Source organism: Halichoeres trimaculatus, unplaced genomic scaffold (genome assembly GCF_033239565.1).
Source record: "Halichoeres trimaculatus isolate MK-OKI-2021-1 unplaced genomic scaffold, fHalTri1.1 fHalTri1_scaffold_6, whole genome shotgun sequence".
Lineage (NCBI taxonomy): Eukaryota > Metazoa > Chordata > Actinopteri > Labriformes > Labridae > Halichoeres > Halichoeres trimaculatus.
In genome coordinates, this window is record NW_027437184.1 from 15,134,232 (window position 1) to 15,153,402 (window position 19,171).

Sequence of the window (19,171 nt, forward strand, 5' to 3'; positions counted from 1 at the left end):
GACAGGTGGTGTGTGTGCTGCATCTAAAACAACGAAAATACAAACTGTGCCTTGCTATGTTAGCCACCAAGGAGCTTCTCAACGTTAGCTAGCAAATTAATCCACAATTTTTGGTATTTAAGAAATGACAGTTTCTGCAGGAAATTGACGAAGCATCCTCTTTACAAAACTCCCAACGTTTGGATAAATTGGTTTCAATCCGTCAATGATTTAAAACGAGGTAAGTTGTAAAATGGCGGATAGCTTAACGCTACGTTAACATCCAGGGAAATTGTCATTGATGCTGATATTCAAAAGGAAAAATACAGCAACTGACAATGGTGTAACCCAGTAACATTAAAGAAACACCTGGCTTTTTCAAAGTTAAATGTGAAATTACATTATTTCAGCGAGGTAAGATACCAGTTGCTGTTTCATTAGCAGGTGTTAAGCTAGAAAGCTAATGAAGTGAACGGCTATGCTAGTCGAGCTTCATGTTATCTGATGCTGTTGTTGCTAATATTGCAAAATCTTTAAAACGAACATTTACCCTTACGTTCATAGCACGGTACGAAAAATTTTTTCGAGCTGGGAATCCAAATGTAACCAAGAGGAAGTGTCTCGGCGAGCATGTCACAGATTTGCTCGTATTAGCCATGGAGTTACTTAGCCGACGTAGCAAACGAGGCTCGCCAGGGAGAGACAAGTCCGGGCAGAAGTCTCCTCACAAACATCTGCAGATGTGTTTGTTGTTCAGGGGTACACATCTTCGTGTGCTAAGTTATTTGACTGTCTTCTCGTTTGTATCAAGTTAAGAGTTTACTTTCCCAACTCACTGACATATGCACGCGATAATGTGCACGTTACACCTTCGTTACTTGGCTTGAAAAGTTACATTGGCACACGAACCGTGGTATTTATAATGCCATGAGTCCAAAGTCAGGATTTGCCTGGTTATATCAAAAACAACGCCATGTTTACACTGCAGATCGCTGGTTACGATGTGCTAGTGTTGAGTAAACACGCCCCCACGTATTTCCCCATACTGACTGGCTGACACGCGCGCCTCAGTGTATTATAGTTGTACCGATATGCCATGCATGTTGAAATTAAACTCAAGCATGCGAATGCATTCATTACTCATAACTCCGGCTGAATGCATTCAAATATTAGCTCCTTTATGTCAGTCAACAAGAACCTAGCTGTAATTGTAGATCAGAAAACATTTTTGCCCAAATACGATGTGTATCAATAATATGTACAGCTGTAGTGCTTTATTCTTATTCTTATGTTAATTTTTTTTTAATATTGTAACTCAAGCAAAATGTGACACCATTTATGACTAAGGCCGTCTTATAGCTCTGTGTTCTAGTTGTTTACACTATTATAGAAGGTAAAACATTACACCATATAAACAGCCAAATTATTTACTAATGAAAAGAGGAGCCACACTATCATAAAACAGTGTGACAAAAAAGTCAAGTGAACAAGTCTTACACATATAAACGAGGAGTTGACTAATGATAGGATACAGGATACTTGACCCACAGTAGCTACCATATCATGTTACAATAATACTTTTTCTAGATATATTACAAAACACTTATATCTCAATACACCAGTATCAAATTAAGTGAAGGAAAAAGGAATATCTTCTCAGAGAGCATATTTTTTTCCAATTAAAACGTATGTCTCTTAATATAATGAGATTTATATCATCCAAGTCGGGATGACGGAATGATGCCTTATCAATATTTTGTCCTGTTCAGTACATGAGACAATAGCTTAAGTCATCTGACTTCTTTTGCTTTTCTCGTAGCATTTCACTTGGGGTTGGACAGCAAAAAACATTTGGGTTTTTAGTTTCCAACCCAAAAATGTTTTTTTTTTTTTTTTTCTTTTTGCTATGACTTTAACAAGTGCCAGCTGACGGCCAAAATGACTCCTAGTAACTGAACCACAACAGGCTACTGGGTGTGAAACAGTACAAAACATGTTACCTTGGTTGGTTATGAATTCTTGGTTCAGTATATTTTCAGTAAAGTAAGGGAAACAAATGCAACATTTACATTTTATTTTGTCTTTTATTAGGACCTTAGAGTTGCATGAATTCGGCGATTTTGTAAACTGCAGCACTTAAAATTGTTTAAAGCATTAGAGGATCAAGAGTAATCTCTGTAATATAAAAACTAGCCCTGTAAGGCTCTGATGTATAGGCTCTGAAAAAGTACTGCTTAAAAAAGCAGCCATGACTATGTGTTGAAAGCACTACATGGGTGCAAAATCACTTCAAAAACCATATCCTGGGAACACAGCTTGTCCCTGCATCCACAAATACAGTCTCAAACTGTACTATGTTGAGAGAAGACCATGCATAAACAGGGCCCAGAAACACTGGTAACTCTTCTGAACCTGAACCTTAGATGGACTCAGGCAATGTGCAAACTTATCTTGATCTGAAAGATCCAACTTTGACATTTCTTTTGGAAATCATGGATGCCAGGTTCCCTGCTTTAAAGAAGAAAGGGACTACCTCAGATTGTTTTCAGTGAACAGTACAGAATCCAGCATCAGTGATCTTATATAAGCTACGTAGCGGCACCATCAATGCTGAATGACATGCACAGAGTTTTGGAGCAACACATGCTGCCATCCAGACGATGCTATTTAAAAAATATTTATCAGTCATTGAAAACATGGTGCATCATGATATGAAAAATATGACAAAGGAGACTCTAATCTGAAATTCTATGGCAAGACTGAAAGAACAATGTCAAAAAAGTAGAAAATGATTTCCCTGGTTCACAAACATTGGCAGAGAGTTGATAATGAAAGAGGTGATGCAACATGAAGATAAACGTGCCTCTGTATTATTTTTTCTCAAATGTTATGCTAGATGCATCCGATTTAAAATGAGTATTTATTCATTAATAACAAAATTTTTCAAATTCAACAATTGATTTTGCATTATTTTCAGCCTAATAGAGGGTTTGAAGGATCTGCAAACCTTCAGTTTATATTAAATTTTTGACATTGGGTCCTTAAATTTTAACCTCATTTATCTCTACTCTAAAATTGTCAAAATGGAAAAAAAGAAAAAGAAAATTGAATGCTATTTGGTTAGGATGCACATGTCCAACTGAAGCTCTATGTAAATCTCATCTCAACCTAATGTGAACTTAGGAGCCCCCTGTAATTAGGGATGGGTACCTTTCACATTTGAAACAATACCGTATTGATGCCTGGTACCTGGCAATCGGTAATGGTTCTCTCTGGTACAAATGTTAGTTACTTTTGTGTGTGTCTATATGTTAATAAACATTGATTTGTTTAATAGTAAAATCTCAAAGTTTTCAACTTAAAACATTACAGTTTATAAACTTGCAATGCTGTGTTCATGTCCAGCACATGGAAAATCACAGACTCTACCGCTCCCTCACAGTCAGAAGAATTTGTTTAGGTACAAAGACATGGTACCATTTGATTTGACATGACTTGGTACTCAGTACTATTGACAGAATTTGGATGGTACCCATAAAAGTACCTAATTTGCTACCCATCCCTACCAGAAATACTTAACAGGTGCTTTAATTTAGGGTGACGTTGTGACTGGAGAAGTCTGAGATAAGGGTGTGTTTAATTCAACCGTCCCATTATCTTATGTCAGTGTGAGGCATTTCACGAAATATCAGGGCTCAAACTGAGACTGAAGCAGCTGATCAGAATTCTGGGTTTGCCATTTCTGGCCTTGCAGGTTTTCTCATTTCAGTACATGTTCTGGAGAGAAGCCATCATTTGTATTTGTTCTTAAGAATAAACATCCACCTACTTGTTTTCATTCTTACTCAGGGATGTCAGTGTTCACAGGTACATGATTCATAAAAAATGTAGTGCCTTGCTTTGACTGTATTCATCCAACTGAGTTAAAACATTTATATGCCTTCATATAGAAAACAGCATCTCTGCATGACCATCTTTATTCAAACACAGGTTTGAAAATGCAGTTGTTAAGGTGTTTTCTTCTTTGTCTATATCCTTTGCTCTTGAGTTCAACAAGTGCCTCCGAACACAACCCTGCATAATTAATAATTTATTGCAGCCAGTGTCAGGGTGTCATTCATCTACAAACTTCTTTTTTGTCTTTTTTTTAGGGTGTATCTGAAAAGAAAGCTTGTTTTTTGTGGTCCGGATCAGTAGAAGCACCTCCTCCAGCATATCCAGAAAATGTTAAAGAAATGATAGCAGCGCAGGATTTGCACACAGAGTTTCAATTCCCCCAGTAAGTAATACACTACATAGATGTCTGTCTTGCAAAAGTGCCTGTTGTATTTGTCAGTAGACAGGTTTGCTTTCACTTGGATCATACACTGTATGTTGTACTTTCTGTCTGTTAATGTTTGTAATGACTCTCTGTGCCATGAACAGGGAGGCAGAATCTCAGTTATCATCAGATACTGACCTTGAGGATCCTGATGGCAAATATGCAAAGGCTGGAAAGGGACTGGTATGTTGATCAGATTTATACCTTGTGCCAATCCCAGCATTAATACGATGAAATGCAGTGATTACAGCTGGCTGTTTCCCAGTACACTGCAGCACTAACACCAGGTATAAACAGTGTGATATTATACAGCAGCTGTGACTGATCATGAAATGAGTTATTGCCACATCACTGTCTTCATCACATGTCTGGAATGTGGTTCAGTCTCTCAGTGGGACTCATTTATAGTCTGATAAACTGATGAGCTTTTCACCATATTCAAACTCCCCGGGTGGGATGCTCTGGCGATGTTGTAATGTCGCACTGATTTGTTGCAGTGTTGGTAAGTTTAATGACTGCACAAAGACATCTATTAACAACCGCGCTCAACCCCTTCCAAACCTCCAAGAGGTGGACTGTGAGAGAAAGAAGGGGATGTGAAACAATATGACACAATGTGATTCAATCTGATCAGATAAACTGTATTGTACATCGAAATTAGTCTTGAAGTCACACAGCTGCACACATTTAACCCCCTCCAAAGTGGTGTGTATGAATAAAAACAAAAACAATCAGAAAAGAATCTATCAGTGATAATCACAAATAGGGGTGCACTGATCACAATTTTCTGGCTGATCATCGATCACTGTTCTCTAAAAAGCCTGACCGGCTGATATCGTTTTGGGCCGATACTGATTTTTATTTTTTATAACTGACATCATATACCTTCGATGTTCCAATCTTATTTTTTTGAAAATCATTGAACAATGCCTGTGGAACAATAAAATCTTTATGTTTTAACTTAAACACCCAATGAAGTGTACTGAGTTTTTGGTCTCAGAGCAAAAAGCAACAATGGCTGGGTCGCTGTCAGACATTCCCATAGGTGTATAAGATCAGTTTCATATGTAAGGATGGGCCAACCACCGATCCCCCAAAATTAAGGAAATCGGCACCGATCGATTGGTGCATGTCTAATCACATATATGTGACCTGATTTTCTTTTGGATTTTTGAAATTGATGTCAGTTGGTGTTTGATTGGATATTGGCCAATATCAGATAAACTCCAGATTCTCTTCATTTACAGTTTCACTGCTTTTGAGCTTCCCACCCTGAGTGTGGTGAATTGTGTCACATGCAAATTAGCTACAGACACTGGGGCCTGAGAGTTATGATGACTAAACTACATCACCTAAAAATTAAATCACAAATCTTTGTCCCCACAGTCAGCCAGGAAGGGGAAGAAGGCAGTTGGAGAAAAGGCCAAAGGTGGGGGAGCAGGGAAGGCTCCTGGTCCTGGCTGGGTGAATGGTCATCATCAGGAGAATGGGACCGATAGCATGACTCTGTTCGAGGTGGTTAAACTGGGCAAGAGTGCCACACAGGTAAGGAGAAGAACATGATCAAGGTTTTGTATTTAGGGCTTTGTTAAGTAGATGTGCTGTAGTTCAACATTTTTTGTGGGTTTGTTGAAGGAATTGAATTCTGTGGTAATGCTTTTTTCTAGTCTGTCGTCGATGACTGGATTGAGGCCTACAAAACCGACAGGGATATTGCTCTCCTGGATTTAATCAACTTCTTCATTCAGTGCTCTGGCTGCAAAGGTACGTATACAATGTAGTGATTTGTGTTTTAAGTGCCCCAAAGGCTGTTTAAAATGGTGATCCATGTTGCCTTTATGTGATCTTTCACACAGGTGCTGTGTCTGGGGAGATGTTTAGACATATGCAAAACTCTGAAATCATCCGAAAAATGACAGAGGAGTTTGATGAGGTGCCACAGACTGTGTTTTTACTTTCATTTAGTATCGCACTGTAAATCTATGTTGTAGACCTCAGCATTACTGGAGCTTTGGTAGACTTGTGATCCCGCAAACCTGAATTTCTCTTCTTGTGTTATCAAACAGGACAGCGGCGACTATCCATTAACTCTATCAGGGCCACAGTGGAAGAAATTCAGGACAAGCTTCTGCGACTTCATTGCTGTTCTTGTGCGTCAGTGTCAATACAGTATCATCTATGATGAGTACATGATGGACACAGTCATCTCTCTGCTTACTGGCCTGTCTGACTCCCAGGTCAGGGCATTCAGACACACGAGTACACTAGCAGGTCAGTTTTAACAGGCATGTTTTTAATTTTGGATTTCTACTCTACTGCTGTCTTAATGCTTGTGCTGTTGTTCCATCTTGAACTATTGTGGTCTCTCCCAGCCATGAAGTTGATGACAGCCCTGGTGAACGTTGCTCTTAACCTTAGCATCAACATGGACAACACACAGCGACAGTATGAGGCGGAGAGAAACAAGGTTGTTGCAAAAAGAGCTAACGACAGGTTGGAGCTCCTGTTACAGAAGCGGAAAGAGGTACTGACAAACTACAGTTTATCACTCTCAGTATTTATCTGAAGATGCTGCATGTGTCTACATCAAGCATATGGAGCCTGCAGTATATGAAAAAAGTGTTTAGGGTGTACACACACAAGCCTTTCATCTGATATCCTTATGCTGCCAATTGAAACAGATTTAGAGTATAAATTGGATTTTTTTTTTTTAGAACTGACCAATATACACTGTAATGCACAATTTTTGTAACTTCCTCATATAATTTTCATTTTCATGGTCTTTCAATTAATCAACTTTGATTAAAAGGAGAGCTTGATGGCACTGCCATCGAAGTAAAAAGAAATACAGTGAGTTTGGGAAATAGTTTCACTTTAACACTTTGGGGATGTCAAACTTACTCTAGTTTAGGGAATACGTACAGCCCAGTTTGATCTCAAGTCTGCTTGTAAAATCAGAGCATAATAACCTTTCTCTTTGTTTCAGTGGAAAAATTTACATTTCTGAGAATGTTAACTTTTAATGGCCATCTTTTACAAAACTGTAAAAACAAACAGGACTTGCCTCAGATAATATCTACAGTTTCTATAATATTGTTTCCCATTTCATCAATTACACATCTAGTACCGCAAACAGATCACAGTGTGTATCTACAGGGGCACAAAATATTTAGTTAAAGGTAGGTGAAACTAGACAGTCAAGTGTTTTACTCCCTGATTAAAACAATTTGTTAGCTAAAGAAGTTAGCACACTACAAAAACTTAAGTGGGCACAAAAAAGTTAAGTTATCCCCCTGGATTGTAAATGTGTAATTTTGCTACATAAAAAATACCTAAAAGTTGTGGCTGTGCATAAGCAATAAGGTTCTACCACCACCACCACTGCCATCAAGAGATAGAAAACTAACATAAAACTTTCTTTGTTTTTCAGCTTCAAGAAAATCAAGATGAAATTGAGAACATGATGAATGCCATTTTCAAAGGAGTGTTTGTTCACAGATATCGGTATGTACACCACTCGACTTCACATTTGTTGTCATGCCACTTGTACTGTGACTGCTGGAGTTTTACTGAGATGCCTCTGATTTAACTTGAGCCCTATCACATCAAGTCTGTATCTTTCTGTGTTGTTACGACCCGCTGGCACCCTCTAGTGTCAGATTAATGCAAGCACCATCATAAGTCCATTGAGTTTGAGAACTGACTATTGTCTAAGTGTAATCAGTTTTTATGTTTTCAAAGGGATGCCATTGCTGAAATCAGAGCTATTTGTATTGAAGAGATTGGCATGTGGATGAAGCTGTACAGTGACGCCTTCCTCAATGACAGTTACCTGAAGTATGTTGGCTGGACAATGCATGATAAGGTGAGCTAGCACAGATGTACCAAAGGATCTACCTGGGATTTAAATTTAAGTAAAAAAAAACAACACCAAAATTTGAGATTTTAAAACTGGTAAATGCTTCATGTGATTTTATCGTGGCTGCAGCAAGGTGAGGTGCGGCTGAAGTGTTTGACAGCCCTTCAAGGTCTGTTCCATAACAGAGAGCTGGGATTACGGCTGGAGCTCTTCACAAGTCGCTTCAAGGTGAGCCAGCAGCTGCAGCACTTCAAGATCAGTCACAAAAAATCTTCAACATCACTCAGATTTACAGGTTTTACTCTTGCTCTGTTGACTGAAGGTTAACTCATTGGCTGCCAGCCATTTTCAGGGCAGAGAGCCCTTTTACTGCCAGCCGTTCTATAGTATTTTGACTGATCCTTCAAGAACCACAGAACAGTGTGTTCTGTGACTATTTAAACAATGAAACTACCAATAAAAAGAGTAAACTCTCTTTATTCATTTGGAAAAAGTGATTTCAACTTTTTCCATTCTTCATTTATCGCCAATATAGCATAGGCTATTTTCACCAAAAACACCTGAGATTATGAGCTTTGACTCATTTTTAGTGCGTCTCTTAAACTCAATCCTTTGATCCTCTTCATAACCTTCGCCAATTTCTGTCATGATCACAACACATGCTCTGTTTGAGTGTGAGCTGCCTACACTTGTCCAAATGGCAACTTTCGCTCTCTCTGTCATCTTGCATCCTCTTGTCATAATCTATGCTGAGCTCTCATCCAAAGAGAGCACTGCTGCCACCTACAGGGGTCAGTTTGTCAGTGCACTAGTTTAGAACCCTGACATTGATGGCCAAGCTCAGCTAGTCTACCCCCAGCTCGCCCTGTTGAAAAACACAGTGTAAGTCAAAAGACATCAACGGCAGCCAATGAGTTAAATATCTTCAAATCTGACCAAAATGAATACAGATTTGATCAGACCAAGAATGTGAGATCATCTCGATAAGTAACATAATCTCAATCTTAACAGGACCGCATTGTATCTATGACTCTGGACAAGGAATATGATGTTGCTGTGCAAGCTGTCAAGCTTCTAACTCTGATCTTACAGTGAGTAACAACCCCTGCTGTTGAGTTTGAGTGAACCATGTCATGATTCAATACTCATAACAATCAACAAGACAGAATGGACTTTGTGAACAATTACATTTATAATTAACTTTCTTTGCATTAATTTAAAGACATTTTTGAAAAGTTCACCTCCAACAATCACAAAATTCATTGGGCAGAGGCTGAATGAAGTGGAATTAAGTACATTTCTACACTTCATCTAACAGGAGTAGTGATGAGGTTCTAACTCCAGAGGACTGTGAGAGTGTGTATCATCTGGTTTACTCAGCACACCGACCCATTGCTGTTTCGGCCGGAGAATTTCTGTTTAAGAAGTAAGTGTTTGAACTGATCGTTTTTTCTGCATTAATGTAAAGTCACAGTAGGAATTATGAAAAATCCATGGAAAATATCACTTTATTAAAGCAATCTATCAAAGTAGACGGAGCAGATGGTTACTCCACCAGCCTGTTTCAGGGATTTCTAACAGTCTTGTCCTGTTTTCTGACTGTAGGCTCTTCAGCCATCAGGGTCCTGTGGAGGAAGGACTTCCCAGAAGGGGGAGGCAAAGCCTCAATGGCAGCCTCATCAAGACCACTGTCTTCTTTTTCCTGGAGAGCGAGGTAATCTTTTTTTGTGTCTCACATCTGGATTTTAGTCATTCACTTTTGAAAGAAAAATCCCACTGAGATCTGGAGAAGTTGGTCTTTTGTGGCCTGTTTCTGTCCATTTTTAGCTAGAAATTTTGCCTTGTTTCTGTATATTTTCATGTGACTTAAATGCATGATGTTAACAGCTCCATGAACATGGGGCCTACCTGGTGGACAGCCTGTGGGAGTGCGGGTCAGAGCTGCTGAAGGATTGGGAAACAATGATCAGCCTTCTGCTAGATGAGCCCATGCCAGGAGAGGAGGGTGAGGATCCACTTCCTTCACACAAATACTCCAGAAATTTTATGCCTTTTTAACTTTTTCTTCAAGTGTTTTTCCCCTGTCAGCTGAAAACGTGTCTGTAATTCCCTGTGTTTGTGTTTGCAGCCTTGACTGATCGGCAGGAGACAGCTCTAGTGGAGATCATGCTGTGTGCTATTCGGCAAGCTTGTGAGTGCCACCCTCCAGTGGGCAGAGGAACAGGGAAAAGGGTGAGTGTTGGGTTGTCATGACTGAAACAGATTATTACCATGTGTCTGAATATTTTCATGTTGTTAACATGTTTTCTATGCATGGAAAAGGTCCTGACTGCAAAAGAGAAGAAAACCCAGCTGGACGATCGGACCCGGATCACAGAGATGTTTGCCGTCGCGTTACCTCTCTTGTTGGCAAAGGTGTTTCTCTAACTTGTGTTTGGCTGTGAGTTGATAACAGTTTGGTTTGAACTCATCAAACCTAACTGCCTTCTTTTCTCTTGTCTTAGTACTGTGTTGATATCGATAAGGTGACGAATTTGCTCCAAATACCAAAGTACTTTGATCTTGACATCTACACCACTGGACGGTTGGAAAAGGTTAGTTGCTGTTTTAATACAGTGGTTTATTGAGAAAGTTATAAAAGGTCATGAAATGACACATATTTTCTCTTTCTTTTAAAGCATTTAGATTCCTTGCTGCGACAAATCTGGGAGGTCCAGGATAAGCACACAGACACTGAGGTCCTAGAAGCCTGCTCCACCACATACCACTATCTCTGCAATGAGGAGTTTACCATCTACAACCGTGTGGACATCACCCGCTCCCAACTGCTTGATGAGCTTGTAGATAAGTTCAACAGACTCCTTGAGGACTTCTTGCAGGAGGTAGAAGATTTTTTTGCCTTTTTATGGTTTCTGCAGAAAGATGATGTAGAGAATTTCACAGGTTGCATCCCTTTTTTTCAGGGGGAAGAACCTGATGAGGATGATGCATACCAGGTTTTATCAACGCTGAAGAAGATCAGTGCTTTTCACAAGTAAGCTAGTTTGCATGCTTGTAAAATGTAACTGTAGTTTGGAATTTGTTTTGTATCATTTATTTTGTCGTTGTTTTGCTTACAGTGCTCATGACCTCTGTAAGTGGGATCTTTTCACCAGCATCTACAGGCTACTCAACACAGGGCTGCAGAATGGAGATATGCCTGAACAGGTGCTGCTCTTCCACCTGCTCTTACTTTTTTCAGTGATGTGATCCCCTATGATCACACCATAACGTAGATGTACTGCTAAGGTTTATTTAAGTAGCATTTCATTTAGCCTTTTGTAGCATTTAAAACATTATGTAAACTTAACACTTGGTTTAAGTAAGGGTTCTGCAGTGTATCAAATACTGTAGAGTCCCAGTATCAGACATTTGGGACTGTTACTGACTGAAACTAAAAGTGGGATAAAGAAGCATCTAGAAGTCAAAATTAATCACAAACACAGGCATTTATTCTTTTTTCTGGGTCTGAAATTCATTTCTGTGTTAAGCATGTTGACACCATCTCAGGGTAAAAAAATTTACTTGTATCTGTAAATTTGGAATAAGAGAGAAATTTGACTTCTGATCTGCTATGTCAATAAGCAGGGCCTGTATGCGTGTTTCATTCATTTCATGAAACAAGACCATTAGTCTTAACATACTATTATGGAACAGCCCATTTGGCCCTAAAATTAGCTGCGTGCACAAATGCAAATAATTGGTCAGTTAACTAATCACACCATGAAAGCAAGTTGCACATGCATACCGGCTACAGTTTCACTGAGAGAAGATCAAGAAAAAGATTTGTAGCAGAAGAAATGGACATTTTATTCAAAGAATATCGAATAAACAAACAGAAGTTATTAGCAAGTCAGTCGTCATAGATAAACAAAGAGGAAGGGAACGCTTGAACAGGGTAAATGAGTGTGGGGTTTCCAAGCTCACAGCAGAAGACCTGAAAAATAAAATAAGCAATATGACAGCTGCTTTGCAGAACAAGCACTGCAGCAATGCCCCAGTAACTCAATGAATAACTCTATAAGCAGTTGTTTACTGAACTCCACATTTCGCCACACGCATTTTAGAAATACTTAGACAAAAAAGCAAAGAGCAAAGCAAACTTACAAAACTGACGGCAGCGAGCCTTGCCGGGGTGAGACTGTGATTGCCTTCCTTGTCTCATCTGTAGACTGAAAAGTGTTGACTCCTGATTCTAAAATTACTTAATAACTCCACATTGTTTTCCAGAGAAGTAGTTAAATCCCTAGATACCTTTTCTCTTCACATATTTTGTCTTAAATGGTACTGCATAAACACAAGGTCCGTTTCTAAACAGCCTAACAGGTGTGGTAATCCTGCTGTTAGCGCCTGTAGTGGTGGGGGATCTACTGCCATTAAATTTAATGGGTCTTTTGGGGGGGCATTGATTTAGCTCATTCACAACACCAATCATTTTTTCACCAACGTACAAACGGTCCGTTTTCACTACTAATAGCTGGATGTACCTGCGGACCCAGGATGACTATAATCACAGTTAGTGCTGTGTGTGTGTGGATGTCTGCTTGGGTTAACTGATCTCTCTGTATCCTTGCTGAGTAAATTAAAAGCTCAGACTTGTTAATATATTAGCTCCTCCTAAGTGTCTGCTTCCTGTTTCGCAGATCGTGATTCATGCAATGCAGTGCACACATTACATCATCCTGTGGCACTTAGCGAAGGTTTCCGACAGCAGCTCGGTAAAGGTATTGAACTTGGATCATGAAACTGGACATTTTCAGTGTCAAAAAAGCACAAACTTCATTAGGTATATGTTGTGCACTTGTGTGACTAACAGATCATTTGTTCCTATCAGGGTGATATGGTGACCTTAAGAAAGCAAATGAGAGCCTTCTGCTTAATGTGTCAGCGTTACTTAAACAGTATCAACACTGCAGTCAAAGAGCAGGTGGGAAAACACTAACACAACTTTTCTTTCCTCCCTAACTTTTCTTCAATCTTCTGAAATTGTGATTTAAACATATTGTAAAAAAATGCTAAAAGTCTGTGTTTATTCCAGGCCTTCACCATCCTGTGCGATCTAGTTCTGATCTTCAGCCATCAAATGATGTCTTCAGGCCGGGAACAGCTGGAGCCTCTGGTCTACACACCAGATGTTTCTTTACAGGCAGAGCTGCTCAACTTCATTCTGGATCAAGTTTTTATTGATCAGGATGATGACAACAACAGCTCAGGTTGGAGTCAGTCATATCTCATTAACAGGATTCATCAGTATTTTAAAGTCAAGCAACAGAGGCTGTAACTGTTGTTCTTTTATAATGAGTTTACTATGTTTATGTTTGCAGACGGACAGCCAGATGATGAAGCCAGTAAAATTGAGGCTCTGCACAAGAGAAGAAACCTTCTAGCTGCCTATTGTAAATTAATCATTTACAATGTTGTGGAAATGAACACAGGAGCAGATATATTTAAACAGTACATGCGGGTAAGTTGAAACACTTCTTTAATATCCATCATATAGAGTTCTTCCTGCTCGGCTCCTCGTTTTAACAGAACCATCCCCTTCTTGTTTCATCTCAGTATTATAACGACTATGGAGATATCATCAAGGAGACAATGAGTAAAACCAGACAAATTGACAAAATACAATGTGCAAAAACACTCGTTCTGAGCCTGCAAACGGTAAGATTCTTCAAATGCCAAAATATTTATTGTATGCTTTTTGGGTGTGCCTCTTTGTCGGTTAAATTGCCTGTATGTAACTGTTTAAAACATGCTTCTTTTTGCAGCTATTCAATGAAATGTTGTCTGAACATGGCATTAACGTGGACCGCTCGTCATCGGCTTTCTGCGGCATAAAAGAGCTTGCACGACGCTTCTCGTTGACTTTTGGTCTGGATCAGCTAAAGACTAGGGAAGCTATCGCCATGTTGCATAAGTGAGTAACAATGCTGGAGGACAAAAGCTTCATGCATGAAACTCGTTGTCTTAACTCATCTGTTACAAGTCATGAATCCTTTTGATCTGTTTTGGCTTTAGGGATGGAATAGAGTTTGCCTTTAAGGAGCCAAGTCCCCATGGAGAGGGAAGCCCTCCTCTTAACCTAGCTTTCCTTGACGTCCTGAGCGAGTTCTCCAGTAAACTAATGCGACAGGACAAGAGAACAGTGTAAGTTTGAGCTACAGAGATGCTGCGTGCCATTATTTTGTGTTGTTTTTTTTTTGTTGAAAGTGTTGTCTTGGTGAGGAGCTCTGAAGAGATTGTAACTGTCACTTTTTTAATCCTCATACTTCTGCAGTCACGTGTATTTGGAGCGGTTCATGACGTTCCAGATGACCCTGCAGCGAGAGGACTGCTGGCTGCCCCTCATCTCGTACAGGAACTCCCTGCAGGCTGGAGCAGACGATGACACCATGTCTGTCATCAGTGGGATCAGCAGTCGAGGCTCCACTGTCAGGAGCAAGAAGTCTAAACCAGCTGCTGCAAGCAAAAGGAAACTGCCTGAAGGTAAGCAGCCACACATTGATGATTGAAAAAGTAACTTTGTGTACTTTACATCCTCTGAACATAGATTTAACTTTTTTTAACAGACGTTAATTTTGTTAACACAAGACAACTATTAACTTAAATAGATTAAACTGAAAATGCGTATCTGCCTATAGTAAGTCATACATGTGCCTTTCTATCTTGGGTCACTTAGTGAGGTAATTCTCCTCTTGTCTGCTAAAGCATGGAGCTGTGTCACTAAATGAATGTCCATCTGTGTTGCAGAAGAGAATAGCTGCAGCAGTGATGCTGTTTGGATGAACCGCGAGCAGAATGTGCAAACACCGGTAATGATGCACTCACCCCACCTCACATCCACTGTGCTGAGGGATCCAAAGAAGATGAGACCAGAAGACAGCTACACAGCTGCCTACAGCATAGCAGCAGAGCAGCATCCCCATCAGCCTTTGCCTCCTCAGCAGGCGCAGCAGCAGCAGGCGCACCATCACCAACAGACAGCTGTTGATTACAAGTATAAAACCTTATTTTACTCATGTGGATTTCTTTTACCTTGATGTGACTCTGCATGAATGTTGCTATTTGTGGTGTCTAGAAACTAGGAGCCCAATAAAGTGATGTCTAACACAGAGCACTGTCCTTCAGTACCCAGGTTACATGGATGTTGACACAAAGGCAACAAGCTGAGGCCCGTCAGCAGCAGGAGCGGGTCAGCATGCACTATGCCAAGATGAGGAATCACATGCAGCAAGCCATGTGAGATGATGAAACATCTTCAGAGAAAATTTCATATGTTGGAAGAAACTAAACCTTTTTTCTTACTGCTGACATGTTTCTCTGTGTTCCTCTCAGTCGTCGGGGCACTGGCCTCATGGAGGATGATGAAGAGCCCATAGTGGAGGATGTGATGATGTCATCGGAAGATCGTTTGGAGGACATCAATGAGGGCATGGATTTTGACACAATGGATATTGATCTGGTAAATTTTAGAATGGTCATTTCATTCAACATCATGTTTTCATATTCAACTTGTTGGCATGTATAAAGCTTCATTACACATACAGCTTGGATTTTTGATTATCTTGTGTTGTGTTTCATGACAGTGGATGAATGTTATTTCAATTTCTAGTCTGTTTCAACTCTGTTTTTGGTTCCTTTTGTCAACTGACTAAAATATTTAGCTCTTTATTTATCCTTTTCTGCAGCTATTTGTTAAAAGTATTTGTCCATGGTTAAGTGCAAAGCAGAAATCTTGGGTTTTTCAGACTTTTCTCCTGCTTAAGTTGAAAAATTATTTGGAGCAACAAACGAATCATTAAATAACAAAACACAGTTATCTTGAACGTGACGATATTTGACGCTGCTGGTAATAACTTATCGTGCAAAGAAATTATTACCACTTTGTGAAAAGTAAAATCTGATTTCATTCACTTCAAGCCCAATGAAAGTCTTGTGGTGGTTTTTCTGCAAAATATTATCAGGAAATGTAAGGGGCTTTTCTGTCACATATATTATCATTGTGATCAAGTTAACTACTTCAGCGTGAAAAGGAGCATTTGATAACCACAATAGGTGAAGTAAACCAACTCAACTTGATTTAGAAAGCCCTAAAGTTAAAAAGCTGTATTGTCTCTTTATTTTTGTTGCATTTAATTTAATTTGCTCTGACTGATCATTTATCTTTCAGCCGGCATCAAAGAACCGAAGAGAAAGAACCGAGCTAAAGCCAGACTACTTTGATCCGTCTTCCATCATGGATGATTCAGTAAGGGTTTTCCCCTCTATTTGCCATTTACTTCTTTATAAGCAAATAAGTAAATGCAATGTGTTCAAATTTTACATGCCTTTCATCTTGAGTTAACTCATTTCCATGGCTCAATATTTAAGGACATAAATAATGTCATTTTTCATTTTTACTTTTCTGTTTTAACAGTTACAGAATGATTTCTTAAAATTAAAAAAGTATACATTATTATTCAGAGTTGTAATCATCTCTTAATAAATGTGCAGATACAATTCTGGTTTCTCTTGCCACTGAGGACAGCAGCAGTGATGGGTGACAGGCTGCTGTGATAGCAAAAAGACTTTGTGTCAGAAATCAGGAGACGTTTTCTTAATTCTGTTATCATGTTGATGCTTTAGTGTTTAAATATGAAAGAATTTGTTTTAATGTTTGTTTTCACATAAAGGAAACACCCAAACGACAAAGATAAAATTAGTAAATTGGAAATGTAATGTTACAGGAACATTTTTTTGAATTTTTCAGTTCGTATAAGATTCTGAGTTCTGAAACACTTTTTTCTGTGTCTTTTAGGTTCTCAACGTTTCAATGTTCTAAAACATTGCAGATGGATCGAGGAGATTGTGTAATGGAAATCTTTGAAAGTTAACAGTGGATGTTTGTTCTCACTGGAAACCAGAATGGAGGAAAATGGACTACTAAAAAGGGTTTTTGAGACACCACCGTTTGCCTCTTCGATACTTTGTTAAAACTTTTGGAGAGAGCCTGACTTTGATTTTTTCCCTGATATTTTTCGCAAACTGGGCTTTTGACACACTGCAGCAGAAATGTAATGTATGTAAAACAACACAATGTGAGCCTCTACTGAGGTGAAACATTTTGGCAGGTGAGTGGAGAGAGAAAAATAACAGACTGAATCTTAAACAAAATATATATATACCTTTAAACTTTTTCATTCAGCAGACAAAAGTTGTTCGGTGTAAATATGTAATGGCCAATATACAAGAGGGGTGAACACAACCTCACACACACAAGTGGACAGAAATGTCAGCCCTGCTAAATACACAACACCACCTTCCTGATGCTTAAAGTGATAAGCTTTTGAATACAGTTAAGATACTGCGCTATGTCACAGAGGTATGACTCCAACTTACTAGTAATTTAACAGCCATGTTCCTGGATATAATACAATCAATGCCTCTATGACGCAATGTTTACTCAATTGAACATCACAAGCTTTTTTAAGACCTGCTTTTAAGGCAGTTGAATTGGACTATGTCACATTTTAAAGGTGTCAGTGATGTTGTGTTCACTTTCCATACTTTCAAACTGTAGACTTTGGCGTGGCATGTAGCCATATATGAAAACATGTACACAGTAAATATAATGTGAACTGGCGTCTCATACTGTTCAAAGGCCTCGCCACAAATGATATACGACATTTTCAGATTTCTTTGTGATGGTATTTTTTAGAAATTCAATGTGTTCTGCTTTTATACCTTATAGATGACTTTGATTTATAGATATTTTGTAATGACAATCAAATGTAAATTAATGGTTTCTAATCATGTTATTTCACATAGATGCTGAAATAACCCTTTTTAATGAAATTATTATGTTACTATAGATACAGCCAGCTGTTTGTATTTCCTTTTCATGTCTCTATAATGATTGGGTGCAGAAGTAGTGAATAGCTCAAATGCAGGAATTTGACAGATTGACAGCTGCATCTAATATTTTTTAATATTGGGAGTATACACAATGCCACACATAACCTTCTAAATCCACCTTTAACATGTAATCTCTCCTACAAAATGAATATTTTTTTCTCTACTGTATAGTATTGAATATTACCTGATAATACAAACATGCCATGTCTACAGTCTTTTGAGGAAAGGTTATGAACAGCAGTTGAGAAAGGTGTGTGCTGACTCGTTTACTTTTTCTTTTTTGTGTGTGTGCAGAGGAATTTTCAAAATGCCAATTTATTTGATGTACCACTGTTGGTTGTATAAGAGTTATAGAAATATTCTAAAGTACAAAGTTTTAGAAACCTTTGGCCTACTATCATAGCACCAAAATTGTATATTATACAATTACAAATGTGTAATATATTGTGGTTCAGTACTCTCTTTATATCCGCAGGTTCTGTTCGCTTGAGATTTTAGGGAAAGAACTATAATGTAACTATAACCTTCAAATTTGCAACTTGAGATACAAAATAATGTTTTGTTTGTCTTTCAGTGATTTGTGGAGATATTTTCTTGTCTGTGTATTGGCCTGGTTGGCAGATTCAGACTTAATGGAAAACAGTGCATTAATTTTGTTGTTAGAAAACAATCCAAATTTCATCAGAATAACACAAACTGGAGAAACAGATTATATAGTCTGGAGCATCAACCATATACATTTCATACCATCATGTTAGGTGATGGATGTCAAAAACACACTTTGAGAATTTCTTGTAAATTTACATTTTTCGTGTCATCTGGTATCTTTTCTGTTTTGCATTGAACTGCTGACAATGTGCATACATCTGTATGTTTACACATATTTAAATATTTGTGTATTAAAATTTACATATTTATTTTGTTTTCAAATTGTCCATTGCATTCTTATAGATTCGTTTTAATTACTGAAGAATAAACAGAATAAAACCTCTAATTTTAAGGTTGTTCTTGACGTAAAGCTGTGAAATTGCATTATTATTATTATTTCGAACTAAGAGAAGCTGTAAATGTGATATTGT

At 38.5% G+C, this 19,171-nt stretch overlaps 1 protein-coding gene across 1 annotated transcript; it reads left to right on the forward strand.

Annotated features, from left to right (window-relative positions):
* Window positions 1–11: 11 nt before the first annotated feature.
* Window positions 12–19,009, forward strand: stag2a (STAG2 cohesin complex component a). Its single transcript, XM_074672000.1, has 34 exons — window positions 12–220; window positions 4,131–4,258; window positions 4,405–4,483; window positions 5,687–5,845; window positions 5,968–6,064; window positions 6,157–6,233; window positions 6,367–6,571; window positions 6,673–6,824; window positions 7,731–7,804; window positions 8,042–8,165; window positions 8,289–8,387; window positions 9,171–9,250; window positions 9,478–9,585; window positions 9,765–9,873; window positions 10,047–10,164; window positions 10,288–10,391; window positions 10,482–10,574; window positions 10,664–10,753; window positions 10,838–11,041; window positions 11,123–11,193; window positions 11,279–11,366; window positions 12,842–12,922; window positions 13,033–13,125; window positions 13,237–13,411; window positions 13,523–13,662; window positions 13,758–13,859; window positions 13,967–14,115; window positions 14,217–14,345; window positions 14,476–14,684; window positions 14,949–15,195; window positions 15,327–15,437; window positions 15,534–15,660; window positions 16,369–16,446; window positions 16,996–19,009. The coding sequence occupies exons 2-34, from the start codon at window positions 4,215–4,217 to the stop codon at window positions 17,017–17,019; spliced, it is 3,840 nt and encodes a 1,279-aa protein (XP_074528101.1). The 5' UTR covers window positions 12–220; window positions 4,131–4,214; the 3' UTR covers window positions 17,020–19,009.
* The last annotated feature ends 162 nt before the right edge of the window (window positions 19,010–19,171 follow it).